Source organism: Pleurodeles waltl, chromosome 3_1 (assembly GCF_031143425.1).
Source record: "Pleurodeles waltl isolate 20211129_DDA chromosome 3_1, aPleWal1.hap1.20221129, whole genome shotgun sequence".
In the NCBI taxonomy this organism is placed as follows: domain Eukaryota; kingdom Metazoa; phylum Chordata; class Amphibia; order Caudata; family Salamandridae; genus Pleurodeles; species Pleurodeles waltl.
In genome coordinates this window covers 934,579,115-934,593,988 of record NC_090440.1, presented here as the reverse complement: position 1 = coordinate 934,593,988, position 14,874 = coordinate 934,579,115, and the positions used below count along the sequence as shown (strand labels likewise).

Here is a 14,874-nt window from a genome sequence, read left to right as displayed (position 1 = left end):
GCCTTAGGTGCCTACACCACTGGGCTGGACTAAGGGCTGCTCAGTCACCCCTAAAGTCAACATCCTGGATACCTCAACCTTGATGCTGGCCTTCACTCTATCAGCTAACCAGTAAACTTTGTGTTTCACAGGCAGGCTGTCCCTAGTGTTCACATCATGCGTGCATACCTGGGTGATACCTGGAGTGAGCGAGAACAGAGTTGAGAATTGCCCCAGTAACTGGCGGCAGTCATTCTACTGCTCTAGAGTCAGAGAAGGGGGAGAGGACCACACCTTCTACTGATTCATCCTGCTCCCCAGCAGACAGGAGGTCAGGGAGAGGTTTGCTCTCCTCTTCCACCCCATCATCCCTAGCCAGAAGCATCGTTAACTCAAACCTCTCAAAGTGGGGTTTGAGAGGCAGTCCAAATTTAGGACCCTCAAGGGGGTCTTTGGAGTCTACAAGTCCAGTAGTAGGTGGCATCACTCTTGCGCTCCTTTACCTCAAATGGCATGGCGTCCACTTGTCCTGTAGAGCACAAGACTCTACTAGAACCATGACCCACAATTTCTGGCCGAGCTGAAACTCGACCAGAGTGGTATTCTGGTCGTACCAGCATTTCATGTCATCCTGGCTTGCCACTAGGTTCTGTTGAGCGAGCTTCCTGAAGGTGGGCAATATGGTTTCTGAATGCCAGCATGGATCTAAATGCATCATGGGGTATTTTCCTAGGAGCTTGCACCCAGCTCTCTTTCACCATACTTAGAGGTCCTCTGACCGGGTGCCCATACAACATCTCAAAGGGGCTAAAGCCAACAACCTTCTGTTGTGCGTCCCGGTAGGCAAAGAGAAGGCATGGCAAGAGGATGTCCCAGTTACTCCTCATGGAGTCTGACAGACCTCCAATCATGCCTTTCAGGGTTCAGTTAAATCTCTCAACCAACCTGTTATTTGGGGGGTGGTAAGGAGTGGTGAACTTGTAGTTGACTCCACATTCCTTCCACATGGCCAGTATGTATATGGACATAAAGTTGGTACCCGGGTCAGATACCACCTACTTGGGGAGACCCACTCTGGTAAAGATTCCCATCAGTGCCCGGGCCACAACGAGTGCCTTCATTGTCCTCAGAAGGATAGTCTCTGGGTACCAAGTGGCATGGTCCACCAAGACCAGGGTGAACCTGTTGCCCAGGGCTGTCTTGGGGTCCCAATAGGAAAGGGTTGGAAGGGAGCTTTACATTTCCCTCCACTTTTGCCACTCGCTTTGCAATTCTGGCAGGTTCTACAGAAAGCATCAGTATTTTTTCTCATTTAGAGCCAGTAGAAATGGGTGGCAAGCCTGTCAAAGAACTTGCCCTGCCCCAAATGTCCTACCAGAGGCACATCGTGAGCCGAACCCAGTAGGAAGGCTCTGAAGCGTTGGGGTACCACCAGCACATGGGCTGCCCCAGGCTCTGCAGCCTTAGGCTTGCTATACCGGTCACAATTCTCCCAATAGATCAGGTGATTCTTGGGCTTAGCGCCAGCTGCCTGGTCCTCGGCCTGCTGCCTAAGGCCCACGAGACCAAGCCACACCTTCTGCTCTGCACAGAACTCCTCCCTGGTGGGGCCCCCTTCTTGCTGCCAATGCATCAGCTCAGGAGGTCTCTCAGTTCGGCCATTTGTTCCCCTGTAGGTGCCGGGGCATCCCCGTAGAGGCCAGCCTCCTCCGGGACCATAGGGTGGGTTTCCCGCACCCCTTGCCCTTTTCCTTGGTAGGCACCTAGGCCACTGTCTCATGCTCCAGGTCCTTCTGATCCCTCTGACTGGTTGCCATTGACAGAGTGGTCACATACGCCCACTCTGGCAACCCCAAGTGGAACCTGAGCTCCCCCTCCTTCTAGGTGGAAGTCTCCAGGTCGTTGCCCACCAGACAGTCAACATGCATGGTGGGACTCGCAGCTACCCTCAAAGAACACGAGACACCAACCCCTCCTTCCCCCCTCTCAAAGGGAACCTGTGCCACCTTACACTGGCGCTCTGAGTTGTCAACTGCAACTACTTGGTGGAGTACACCAGGGACTATCTGCTCTTCAGACACCAGGTGACACTGGACCTTGGTCACACTGGCTCCAGTATCTCAGAGAGCCTCTGACCATTGATGGTAACCGACTGCCTGTATGTTTTAGTGTTATCCGGCATTAGGTTTCTCTGGGCTATCTCACTGTCCCCTAGTGAGACAAGGGTCATCTCATTTGGCTCCCCACATCCACCTGGGACCAACTCCTCCCCAAGCGCTACACTTGCCAACCCCCTGCTCTGCCGTCCGGTGGGTGGCAGTATCCACTTGTGACATTTGGTGGGATCCCCCTTCATGTGACCCACCTGGTCACAGGCAAAGCATTTACGGGGTCCCACCTCTGTAGGTTTTCCCAAAGAGGCCCATTGTCTATCTCCTGAGGGGCAGGAATTCTTACCCTGGATACTAGATTGGGGCCCTTTGGAGGACACCTTTCGTTTACCCCCCAAACTCCCCCCCCCCCCCCGCCCACCTTTGGCGGAGTCTCCTCCGTACACCTTCTTGTGGACCCTTGTACTCGCCCAGCAGTCCACCTCTATAGCAAGCTTCCTGGGGTCAGTCAGCTTACTATCAGTCAAGTGCTGGCACAGCTCTGCAAAACACTGACTAGACAAGTGCTCCCATGCTATTAAGTTGTAAAGCCCCTGAAAATCTGTGATATTACTGCCCTTCACCCAACCATCCAGTGTTCTGAGAAAGAATCCACACATTCTAGCCAGGCTGTTAACCAGTTTTCTTACTTCCCCAAAACAGATCACTGTACTTGTCATGAGTAAGACCTATACCTGTTGAGAAGGGCCTCCTTCATGTCAGAATAGGTGAGGTTGTACCTCTTGCCCAAACCTTTCAAAGTGTCCCTCCCCTGCTCTGTGAAGTGGTTTCACAAGACTGCTCCCCAATTCTTCTCAGGGACCCCGTTCATGTGGATAGATTCCTCATATCCCTGAAACCACCTCTGGATATCATCTACCTTCTTGTACTCCCTTCCTACATTCTTGGGAATGTGAACTATTCTGTCTGATTGCTGCCACCATTGTTGCTGGATCTACTCCTCTGGTCCAGCTCCTTTACTTTGAGCTCATGATCTAAAAACATCTTCCTCTCTTCCATTTTTAGCCTCTCCAACTCCATCTGATGTCTCCTGGCTTTTCTCCTGTCTTCCAGCTCCTCTGGAGTCAGGCCCTTTGAAGCACCACACCACGGCTGCCTGGTCCAGAGCCAGCCCCCCCACCCCCCCGCCCCCCCACCCAACAACTGCTGCACCTTGGATTTGGCTCCACGGTCTCCTGGCTGCTACTCAGGCCCTCAGTGTTTTTTTGTAGCTCCTCTGTCCTGGTGAGGCCTCCACCTTGGACTTTGAGGCTTTTGCAAACTGACTTGAGTTCCTTCATGTTGTAGGTTTCCAACCTATCCCCCTCAAAAACGAAATCCAGAGATGTAACTGAGGATGCTCTTGACTGAGACATGATGTAGTAAGAAGTTCCACTTGAACTCAAGACAAAAAATAGACCAAAGAAAAAAATCTAAAGCAAAAAGCCTGTATGTGGTACGTAGTGGTCTGCAATATGGTAGTAGTGTACACTAATTACTGTAGGTCAAGTGCAAATGCAAGTTCTGTCCTCTCCGCTGACAACCAGTGTTAGAAATGGGGTCTCTAGATGACAGTCGTTTTGCACCCTGTCCAAGAAGGGACCCTCACTCTAGTCAGGATAAGGGAGATAGCCAGCTCATATAACCCTCGCTTACCCCCCCCCCCCCTTAGTAGCTTGGCACAAGCAGTCAGGCATATCTCAGAAGCAATGTGTAAAGCATTTGCACATATCTCTCAGTAATACAGTGAAAACAATACAAAAGGACACCACACCAGTTTTAGAGAAATAGCCAATATATATTTGTGTAAAACAAGACTAAAACGAAAAAAATCCAACATACAATAATAGGTATTAATTTTTCAAGAATTAACTTAAAAATATAGTTCCTTGAAGTCGATATCTCAGTCTGGGGCTATCACGGCGTCATGAACAACAAATCCAACAGTTCAGGCCGGCGGCAGCATCATGGGCCAGCTACGGTGCCGGAAAGACCCGCAAACAGTACCTTGGAAATGCAGGTCGTTGTGATCCTCGCAATGAGATCCAGAGTGCAGCGTCGCCGGCATCTGTTCCAGGGGTTGGTGCAGGGGTCGTTAAGCCCTGCAAGTCACACGTGTCGCAGATCGAACTCCGGGCTGATGATGAAGTCAGGAGCACTGGTGTTGATGGCGTCTGGGCTGCGGTGCGAAGCGGGACGATGAAATGTGCGGTGCCTACAGGCCACGGCGCACGCAGCGGCTCAGTGACTGCATCCTGTGGCATTGGTGAGAACAGGGCTATGGTGTGAAGCGGTGGCGGTGTCTCTAGGTCACAGTGCATGCAACGGCGTCATCGTTGCTGAAGCACTGTCTGTAGGCCCAAGGCGGTGGGGTGGGCTCCATGCGGCGCCCACAGGTCGTAGTGCAGACAGGGGTGTCCCTTGACGATGCTGAAGTCGACGGTGCTGGTGTCTGGGGGCTGCGGGCAGGACGGGACGGTACTTTGTGTGCCTCACGAGTGGTGTCCTCAGGCCACAGTGCACACAGCGGCATCAGTGTCAGCGTGGAGCGGCGTCATGGGAGATGTCGAGGCTAGGGTGTGAGCAAGTTGATGTAGAGTGCGTGGCCCATGGGTAAGATTGCAAGCAGCGTCTCGGTGACTGCTCACAGTGGCAGCGTTGGTGAGACCAGGGTTGTGGTACGAAGTGGGGCACAGCTCCGTAAAGCTTTGGCAGGTCACAGTGCAGTCAGTATTAAGAAATATCAGATGAATAATTTAGATTTATGTATACCTAGTGAAGAGTAATTAGACTGAAATGTTATTAATTAGCACATGCGTAAATACATAATAAAAACTGTGCACATTGTTGTCTTTTTGTTAGATCTTGATGGCACAGTTCAACTCAAAAGTTAAGATGTATTGATAGAGTTGTTGAGAAAGTTGTTTTAAGGGTGATTTCTTGGTAATACATTTTTTTGTTAATTTTCTCAACACAATTCCAGCGCTACACTACACTGAAAGTTAACAGCTGTACAGATTATGCTAGTTACCTGCCCTTGTGTGTTGTCTGCCTGCACAGCCACTCCATTTCACGGTCACCCCTACTCTCACTTTTCCCTGCATACCTTTTAAATTCACTTTGCTGCTGCCCTCCCCAGCTTCTACTATTAATAGAGCTATATTGTTTAAAGCTGCATATGTTTTTACTTCAGGCACCACTTCAATGATGACTGATCTAGTGTCAGAAAGGTCAGACCTGTCATCCCTCCCTTGTCTTGGATCACCTGTTCATTCCTCCGCCTCGTTTGCAATCAGTGACATCTCAGAGGAAGAAGAGTTGGACTGCCCCGACATTCCATCAGTTTCTATGCTGCTTTCATCAACATCAGAATTTGGTTGTCGAGGACTAAACGATGCAGGCACTGCTGCCGACGAGGAAGAATCCGTATCTATGTCAAAGTCCAATAGTTTTGCAGACATGATGGGCATTCTTCAGGATATACACAGGATGAAGCAGAGCAAAGATTGGTATGTCTGAATCATGGGCAAACGTTTTTAATAATATATTTGAACCTGCTAATGTAAATGATATGCTTGCATATAGTCTACGTTGCTGATGATTTTTATATTATGTTATGTATAGCACATATTCTGTCATTGATCTCCCTTACAGCAATAACTAGTCTGATAACTGACCATCTGGTTCCAAAGTTACCCTCGCCGAATGAAGTCTCATTTGGCTTATGATTGTTTTGCGTCTGGGTTGGTTCTCAGATGGGTATGCCATATTCATTGAGGACGTAGCTGCCTTCCTTCACACATCTGTTGTCCTGCCCATTGCAGGAAGTAGTGGTAGAATGTTTATAGAAAGGAAACCCCAAGTGCATACACATGCTTGCCTCTGGTCTAGCCATCTATTCGGCTGACTGGCCTCCTCGTACTTTGATTCTCTGGTCTGACCCAGAAGGCTCAATTAAAGGTGCCAGATCTCCTGTATCATAGTTGTACCTGTCTAACAAAACAAGCATTTACAATGCATCGGGTCTCGCGTTTGCTCATGTCAGAGCTGATCGCGTTGTAAACTCCTAACCCAACTTTTCACCTATCGCTATCGGGCAAAAGTGCATTTAACCCGAAAAAGTGAAATCAAGTACGTAAAGCGCTCGACTTCTGCCAAGCGAGATCGGGCTCGTAAATTAAAGAAAAAAAAGTCCACGAGCCCGATGGAAAACAGCGAGCCTCGCATGTTTTCTGTACTTGGTCGCTGCGCTGGAGGAGGGCTAGCCACCAGAAAAGGCATGCCATATGCGTGCCTTCGACTAATGAAAGCAATCAGATTTTATTAGGGAAGCCCACCAACCAATAACAAACACTGATGTGAAGTTGACAGGGCTCCGAGCCCTTTTATAAATACAAAAGAGTCTCCCTGCAAAACGCAGGCTCGACCCTAGAAAACGGACCAAAGAAGTAATATCAGAGTTTTCATATCAATCCTCCGTCAGAGTCTCAAATAAATATTACAATATTCTTGATGCCCTTGTTTGCTTAAACGGCCCACTAGTTGTCAAAAAAAGGATTCTAAGAAACAAAACTGAAGATGATCCAGACCGATTGCTCTTACATTATGGTCAGGGCCCCTGGAATTGTGTTATCACCTTATACTAGGTCCAGGTATCCTCTATAAGTGGGGTGTAGATAGTGTCTAGGAAGCCAGGCCTCTCTAGAGGTAGATGTGGATGAGCAGCCAAGACTTATCTAGGAGACATGCAGAGCTTATGCAATACCACTGCAGTCACACAGCACTCACGCACATGAAAGAACCACACACTGTTACAAAAATAAAGGTACTTTATTATAATAACACAATCACTAAAATACTGTATAGGCAATTCTCCACTAGAAGGTGAGTAAACTCACTATTATATACACATTAGAAGTCAGGGATTGGCACTGAAAACAATAGATAACTGTGAAATAACAGAAAATAATGGAGAGCTTAGGGGGAGACCAATCCATATACTAAGTAAGTGAAATGAGAAAGTCAGTCCCCCACCCAAGGGGGGTTTCTCCAAACTCACAAGTAAACTTTGAAAAAGGACTGTGAAAGACCCAAGCAAGACTGGAAGAAACCAAAGGCGGATCCTGATAGAATAGGACTTAAAATGAAGGGGGCCACACCCAGTTCGGGTTGCAGTGTCCAGTTGAGGCAGGAGCCACTACCCACCCTTGTGGAGATGCAGGACCAGGTTGACAAGGAGTCAGCTATGCAGCACAGGAGCAGGAGAAGAGTTCTGGAAGTGGAAGTGATGCAGATGATGTCACACGTCAGAAGAAGAGTTTCAGTCAATGGTGTGGAAAAACCACAAACAAGCCTTGGCAAAGGCAAGAGTCACAGATGAAGAGTTGCAGAGTTGCCGGGGACCAGGAAGGTCAAGGGGGGACTCAACCTAAGGAGGGGAGTCCCAGGTGACCCTCAGCAGTGAGGAGAGTCTGAAGACGAGGATGCAACCCCCCCAAGGGCACTCACAGGCAGCAGGCACAGGAGTCGCAGTGAGGCCCACTCAGCACACCCGAAGAGGAGTCCCACGTCGCTGGAGCAGCAGGCAGGAGACTGTGCTTTGCAGGGAAGAGTGCTGGATGCCGAGCTACATGGAGCCTGAAGGTCCCTTGGAAGAAGTGCTAACAAGCCTTCATAGCTGCAAGAGTCATGGTGCACAAGGGTGCTGTCCTGCAAGGAGAGGCAAGGGTTTACCGTCTCCCAAGTTGAACAGCTGGTAGAGAGGACCAAGGGGACCACTCCAGACCTCCACCTGTGATGCAGGATCCATGCAGTTCCGTAGGAGAGAGGATCCACACAGCCGGTCGTGGTTGCAGTAGGTGCCTGCAGATGCAGGGGAGTGACTCCTTCACTCCAAGGGAGATTCCTTATTGCTTCTTGTGCAGACTGAAGGCTCATCGCCCTTCGAGGATACCCAGCCAGGGGAATGTTGCAGTTGCTGGAAGGAGCCGGAAGTTGCTGGAAGGAGCCGGAGAAACAATGTTGCAAAGCAGAGTCCTCGCTGGAGTTGCAAAATGTCGGTTCCTGGAGGGTCCAGTTGCTGTCCCCGTGGTCAGAAGATGAAGTAAACGATGCAGAAGAGTCCTGCTGGAATCTTGCATGTCGAATATGAAGACCCACCCTGGAGGGAGTCCCTAAATAACCCAGGAAGGGGGATTGGTCACCTAGCAGGTTGACCACCTATCAGGAGGGGTCTGTGACATCACCTGCCTGACCTGCTCACTCAGATGCCTCTGCCTACCTTAGATTCAAGATGGCAGAATCAAGTGGCCACCTCGAGGAGCACTGGGCACCACCCCTGGAGTGGTGATGGACAGGGGATTGGTAGCGCCCCTTTCCATTGTCCATTTTCGCGCCAGAGCAGGGACCAGGGGTCACCGGACTGTGCAAACCGGTTTATGCACGGAGGGCACCAAATGTGCCCTTAAAAGCACACCAGTGGCTTGGGTAGGCTACCCCTCCCAAGCCATGTAACACCTATTTCCAAAGGGACAGGGTGTTGCCTCCCTCTCCCAAAGGAAATCTTTTGTTCTGCCTTCCTCTGTCTGAGCTGGTCAAGCAGCAGGAGGGCCGAAACCTGTCTGTAGGGTGGCAGCAGCACAGGCTGCCCAGAAAATCCCAGAAGACTGGTAGGAGCAGTGCTGAGTGTCCTCTAAGGAGTCCCCAGAGTGCATGGAATCATACAACTAATACTGGCTACAGTATTGGGGTATGATTCTGACATTTTTTATACCAAACATGCCAAGGTTCGGAGTTACCATTATGTAGCTAGACACAGCTGTGTCCTGTACACGGGTAAAATGGCTTCCCTGCACTTACGAAGTCCAGCAAATTGAGCTGGAGTTCTTTAGGGCACCTCTGGTCATGCAGGGGTGCACTCACACACAGGTACTTGCACCCTGCCCTCTGGGCTAGGAGGGCCACACATCTACTTGCACCATGCCCTTTGGGCTAGGAGGGCCTGCCATACGGGTGACTTACAGTGACCCCTAGTGAAAGGGTGCATGCACCTTTTCATGCAGGCTCCAAAGGCAGGCCTGCAGACACATTTTTCATGGGCTCCCATGGGTGGCATAATACATGCTGCAGGCCATTGAGATCCCCTGGTGCCCCAGTGCCCTGGGTACCTAGGTACCATATAGTATGAGCTTTTATGGGGCACCAGTATGCCAATTGTAGGGTGTGCCAAGTCCTAAGTAACAAATTTAGAGGGAGAGAGCACAGTCACTGGGGTCTGGTTAGCAGAATCCCAGTGAACACAGTCAAAACACACTGACAGCAGGCAAAAAGTGAGGGTATCCATGCCAAAAAGAAGGTACTTTCCTACACAGCGTTTTTCACATAATTATGGATGTGCCATATAATCTGCAGATTTTAACAAAAAGGAATTTTGTGTTTAGCTCACATGATTCAAAAGTTAATAAAAACTGGGGCTGGCTTTAGGGCGATGCAACCAATGCAGCTGCATCTGATGCTGACCTCAGGGACCCAGTTGATAAAATTAACTTATAGGCTTAAAAGTGCCCGCTGCTTGGTTCCTTGCATGTCCAGCAGTTTTCAGGCAAAAATAAAAATGTCAAAGTAACTCTGATTAATTTCCATGCTAGAGAGAGATTGGAGTATTGTCTGTTGGCAGCTTTCACTCATATAAAAAAGTAGCATAGAGGGTTAACATGCCTACTGCAAAGAATGCTACCATGCAGATCATACAACTGTATTTTATGTGGATATCTCAGTGGGTCACTGCTTTTATCAAAGAGATCCTTTTGATACTTGCACTTCATAAGTTACAATCTTAATATAGCCCAGTGACCTCTGAACTGTCATCAAAGAGCTGCATGCATACTGCATACACATGGTATAGGTTAGAGCTTTTTCCCAGTCTTTCATCATCCTAAGTGGGCTAAAAAATGTTTTTTGTGGGAGGAAATACTTTCTTATTAGTAAAGCCAACCCCAAACCCTAAGGTACATTTCAGTTCAAGAGTTTGTACTTTCTCTTGACCAAACACTCTTAAAATATGCCAGGTACTAGAACTGATGATGTGATTCCTACACCTTGTAAGCGTCATTGTCTTGTATAGCATTTTCTGTAGACTGATTAAATCACGTAGGATTTATTGTCTCTATATGCAAAGTGGAAGGCCCTTCGCAAAAGCTGACTGTTTACCTTTCTGTTGCTTGTTGCTATATTTGGCTGTAAGACTGGTACTAATAATGTGTAACCTCTGCCCAGACAGTTACAAAAAATAACAAAATAATGAAGTATTGCTATCAGAAAATATGCCATGTTATGCCGCGTAATCAGGGTTGTAGCAATGTCATGTTGTTTCCACTCACTGCCATGAATTTTCTGGTGGTATTTTCACATTTTATTGTGGCATTGTGCAGAGTTACCTTCATGTGTTCAAGTTAATGAGTGCTTCACATTATTAGTAATATCTCCCTACCTAAAATACTAGTTATCATGCTGTTTGTGATCTAGATACCATTTAATTTTTGCATGGTATTTAGATCTATCATTTGTGGACAGATTTTCCTATGTAAAATAACAAAGTGCTGTGTAGCCTAGTGTCTATAGTCTTGTAAAGATACAGGGTATAGATATGTGTTTTGACAACAAGTACGTTTTATTTAAGAGGACTCAATTGTGTGTTTATAGTTCATTTATCTTTAAGGAGGATCCTAGTTACAACTGACAACCAAGTATTATTCTGGAGGTAAAAAGTACGCAACTATGTCACAATTTCTCAAATAAGAGGAGATGATCCCTAAAATTAAGGAATGGTGATATCCACCATAAAAAGCACACGTGCACAGGAGCTGCAGTTTCAGTGAAGTTGGTAATGGATTATACCTACAAGCAATAAGCCCTCAAATAGAGACTGCTGCAGGTACCCAGGGGAGCTTGTAGTGGGTTTTACATAGTGAAGTCCCTTACTTTAAGGTTTAGTGTGGAAAGCCCAACAAAGATAAGTAAAGAATGAGATGTATTGAGTAGAAGTGTAAGTCAGGAGTTTGTGGCTGCATGCCATCTACAGGCCCACACAGGTATGGTGCCCTTAAGCTGCTACCTTCAACCCCAAACGTGTGATGCCGTTATGCTACTGATCGTTTGCTGGACGCCCTTGCCTGGATGCGTTGGGAAACTGGTCTAAGTATGGGGAAGAGTTCTAGAACATCGTCACATGACCAGGGCCTACGGACCTTACAGTGATCCCAGTGTTAGGAGAGAAGTTGATGGCACTCATCACAAGATCTTGCCCTAATGCTTTACAGTGCTAGGGAAATAGTTAAGAGCCAACGTCACACGACCAATCAAGCTCTAACACCTTCTAGTGATCCCTGTGCTGGAGGAGGAGTTGAGAGCCCTTGTCACCTGACCAAGCCTTAAGGAGAGAATCATGCACAAATGTACCATTGTGTAATGCTGGTACTTGAGAAGTAGGGCGTCTGGCCTAAAAAGGGAGGGCACTACAAGAGGACACACACCCTTAACCTTTCCACCTACCTGGCTGCCTAGCCTGGACATCCAGTGAGGAAAGGTGAAATGGGCTTATTGGGTTGGAATGGGCCTCCGTGTATGCCTTGATTGACCAGCAAGAGGCCACTCAGGCATCAGCCAGTGCCCACGTGATTAGGAGACCAGGAGGAATGGGGAGCTCTGCCAAGACTTGAAAGACGGCTACTGTTGGCAGGTCCGCAGTACTGAGGACAGGCACCACATAACAAAAGCACAGGAATAGCAGATCAGTAAATTGCAGCCTGTTCCTGTTTCACTGTTAAAAGCCACCAGTCTGGCTTCCACTCACTAGGTGCCGAATGTGCTACATACAGACTAGGCACAATTTTATTATTCCGCAAAAGTAACAAAAATTGCATTGTGTAAATGCACTTTATGAAATCTAGGCTCAGGGAAAAAATAAAACATATATCATATGTTGGTTCAGATTTAGCAATGTGCTGATGTTGGAGAGGACTGCAAGCTGTTGAGTGGGTGGGGGGGTGCAAATTGGAAAAAGATTCCCAAAGTCCCTTGCGTGCTTTATTTGGTAGGGCTTATCTCCCTCTTTATATCTGGAATGAAGTGTAATCACACTCTGCCTGGGCATGTCAAGCCCAAAGGTGGAGCTGGTGACCGCGAAGGGCGCATCTCTGCACAGGACAAACTATACAAAGGTGATTGGGTTTCTGAGTCTGGCTATGCAAGGATTAATTACAACAGTGCCTCTCCACTGCCTTAACTGAAACAACTGCGAGCTACTGCATGGGCCAGACCTTCATGTAGCTGGAGGGGCCCTCATGGAGAAAGACATATTTTGGCCCAAAGGTGAAGACAAAGCAAATTGCACCAGCAGGAGACTGCCTGATCAGGTGACAAAGTGAGCCTGCACAACAGAGTTATGAGTTATTCTGTTGTGGCAGTCCTCTGATATGAGGGAATAGCAGGCACATGATAGATAAGCACTTCCATTGTGGCACATCCATTGTGGCCCTACCATACAGTGGAGGCTGCAGGGAGGCAGGCATTCATCAAATCAGTTTGGAAACTGAACAACCTAAAATATTATTTAAACACACCCTTAGATTTTGATGACATAAAATGGGCAATACAACATCAGGGGACTGCAAAGACACCAGTTGGTGATGGCCTACCAGTGGAATGCAACAAGGGATATATAGAGCTGTTGGCTAAGGTTCACATGGAGCTAATAAAGAAAAGTTGCCAAAGTCCTTGAGTTAAGCAATGTTAATTGCAGCTAAAAATCAAAATATTTTCCCCAAAAAACTGAGCACCCACAGTTGAAGATGGTAACGTTGGTACAATTCATGTCCTACTTTTAGCTGCAGTGATGGGGGGAGAGGGGATGTTAGAGGCTTGCAGGTTCCTCTTTTGACTTTGTAATAAGACTGCTCCATCTTGAATGTTCTTTAATATGTAGCTGTAAAGATGCACTTCCAATTAAATATAATCCATTTTGCATGAGCTCCACTCCACCAGTTAATAATGTTGCCACAGACCGCTTAGGTGGGGTGGCATCTACACCAGTCCCTACACGGATGGTTGGTTAATTTGGGTTTCATCAGTTCATTACTTTTTTTTAGTCGCAGGAGGAAAGTGACTGCCCTGCTGTTCAATCTGGGTTTGTCAGCGAAAAAATGCTTTCTGAGATCATCACGCAGAAAATTCAGTTTTGCCTGAGAACTTAATGTAGAGAATAAAGGGAAGGCTTTATTGCCTTCAGGGCAGATTTTGAGGAGCTAAGATTGCAAAATCGAGCAATTGCAGATGGCTACAGTTGGTCTTCTCTGAAGATGTCCATGGCCTCCGATAATTCAGAATATATTTATCTATAGGTGCATAACATATTTCCAGGCTCATATCTAGGGGGCTGGAAGCTCATTATACGAATATACGTTTCCTGGAGCTGTAGATCATCATCTGAAAAGCCCTCTATGGTTTAAGGAAAGCAGATGTTGATTTACATGGTGAACACCATAGTTTGTCCTTGTTTGCAAGACACACAACATAATAGACTTTAATCAGACTCAGGGGGAAATCATTTTTGCTTAAATGTGGTATTTATCTTCCTTGCTGTACCATAGCTCCACGCAACTATGCTACTCACCTATGAACCACATTAGATCCTAGGACGATGGGCAGATTACGCGCACCTGAAACATCTATTTTCAAAAATAGTATGTAAGAACAGTATGTAGTTTTTTGTTTTGCAGCATAGGTCTTAGTAAATGCTCATGCTTCGCAAAACTTATCATGAAATGTTGAAGGCGGGCCAAAACATTTTTAAAGCTGTGTGCACCATCATCTGGATTGGCTTTTATCCAATAATTTATATGCGAAAATAATGGTATAGATCTCAAAATAATGATAGTTAAATTACAAACTATTTTCTTCTAGACGTATTGCTAATATTTATAATTGCTGTTGCAGGTGTAGCAGGAGTCGAAGTTCTGTCCAGGAAGAAGATCCTGCCGGTCTCATATCGGAGGTTTTACGACAAAAGTTTCTTCTTAAGGATGTGAATGCAACAATGAAGGACATTAATGCCAGCCAGTAGTTTGACCACTGAATGCTCTCACATTATGCACGCCAGAAAAAGCCTTTTATAGACACCCATAGAATTTTGAACAATCAAGTTAAAGTTAACCTATATTCACTGGTTACAAATGAAGCAAGATCGTAATAGCTATACTTTTTTAAATTGAAGGTTATACTTGTAAAATATTAGTTTACACAAACTTCATTTCAATGTTTCTTGTTAAAAAATGATCGTTTTTTGAGCGCTGTAAAGAAGCTGTGCAAAAGTAGGCATTTACATTTTTACTGATTAAATGAAGGTTGCAGTGTTGGTTGTTTTTGCGTGTTCTTCATAAGGATGCTTTGGAGACGTATTTCTAATGGTGATGCTCATATTTTCATTATGATATTTTCGAAAACTGGTGAGAAGGCTGTACTCCCAACATCCCATTGAGGGTCCATGCTTTCAGTTCCTATGGGTAGTGAATCAGTCCTGTGTTTTTAGTGATTATTGAAACAATGTCCTTGCTTTTTGTGGTTATTGAAATAAGCTTTTAGCTTCTAAGATATAACCTAATTTCCCAAAAGAACCATTGTTAAATCTAACGATGGGAGAAGCACTCTGTGGTTGTTTAAACGTGGCATTGGTGGTCATTGGTTACTGAAG

At 46.7% G+C, this 14,874-nt stretch overlaps 1 protein-coding gene across 2 annotated transcripts in view; it reads left to right on the top strand.

Annotated features, from left to right (window-relative positions):
- Nucleotides 1–14,538, top strand: part of MTFR1L (mitochondrial fission regulator 1 like) — a 152,076-nt gene extending 137,538 nt beyond the window's left edge. The window contains exons 7-8 of one of the 2 annotated variants that reach the window (XM_069223945.1): nt 5,323–5,638; nt 14,121–14,538. In XM_069223945.1, the coding sequence (XP_069080046.1) occupies nt 5,323–5,638; nt 14,121–14,247 (443 nt within the window). In that variant the 3' untranslated portion in view covers nt 14,248–14,538. The remainder of the gene's footprint in view (nt 1–5,322; nt 5,639–14,120) is intronic. The other variant, XM_069223946.1, reaches the window with a different exon arrangement.
- Nucleotides 14,539–14,874: the final 336 nt, after the last annotated feature.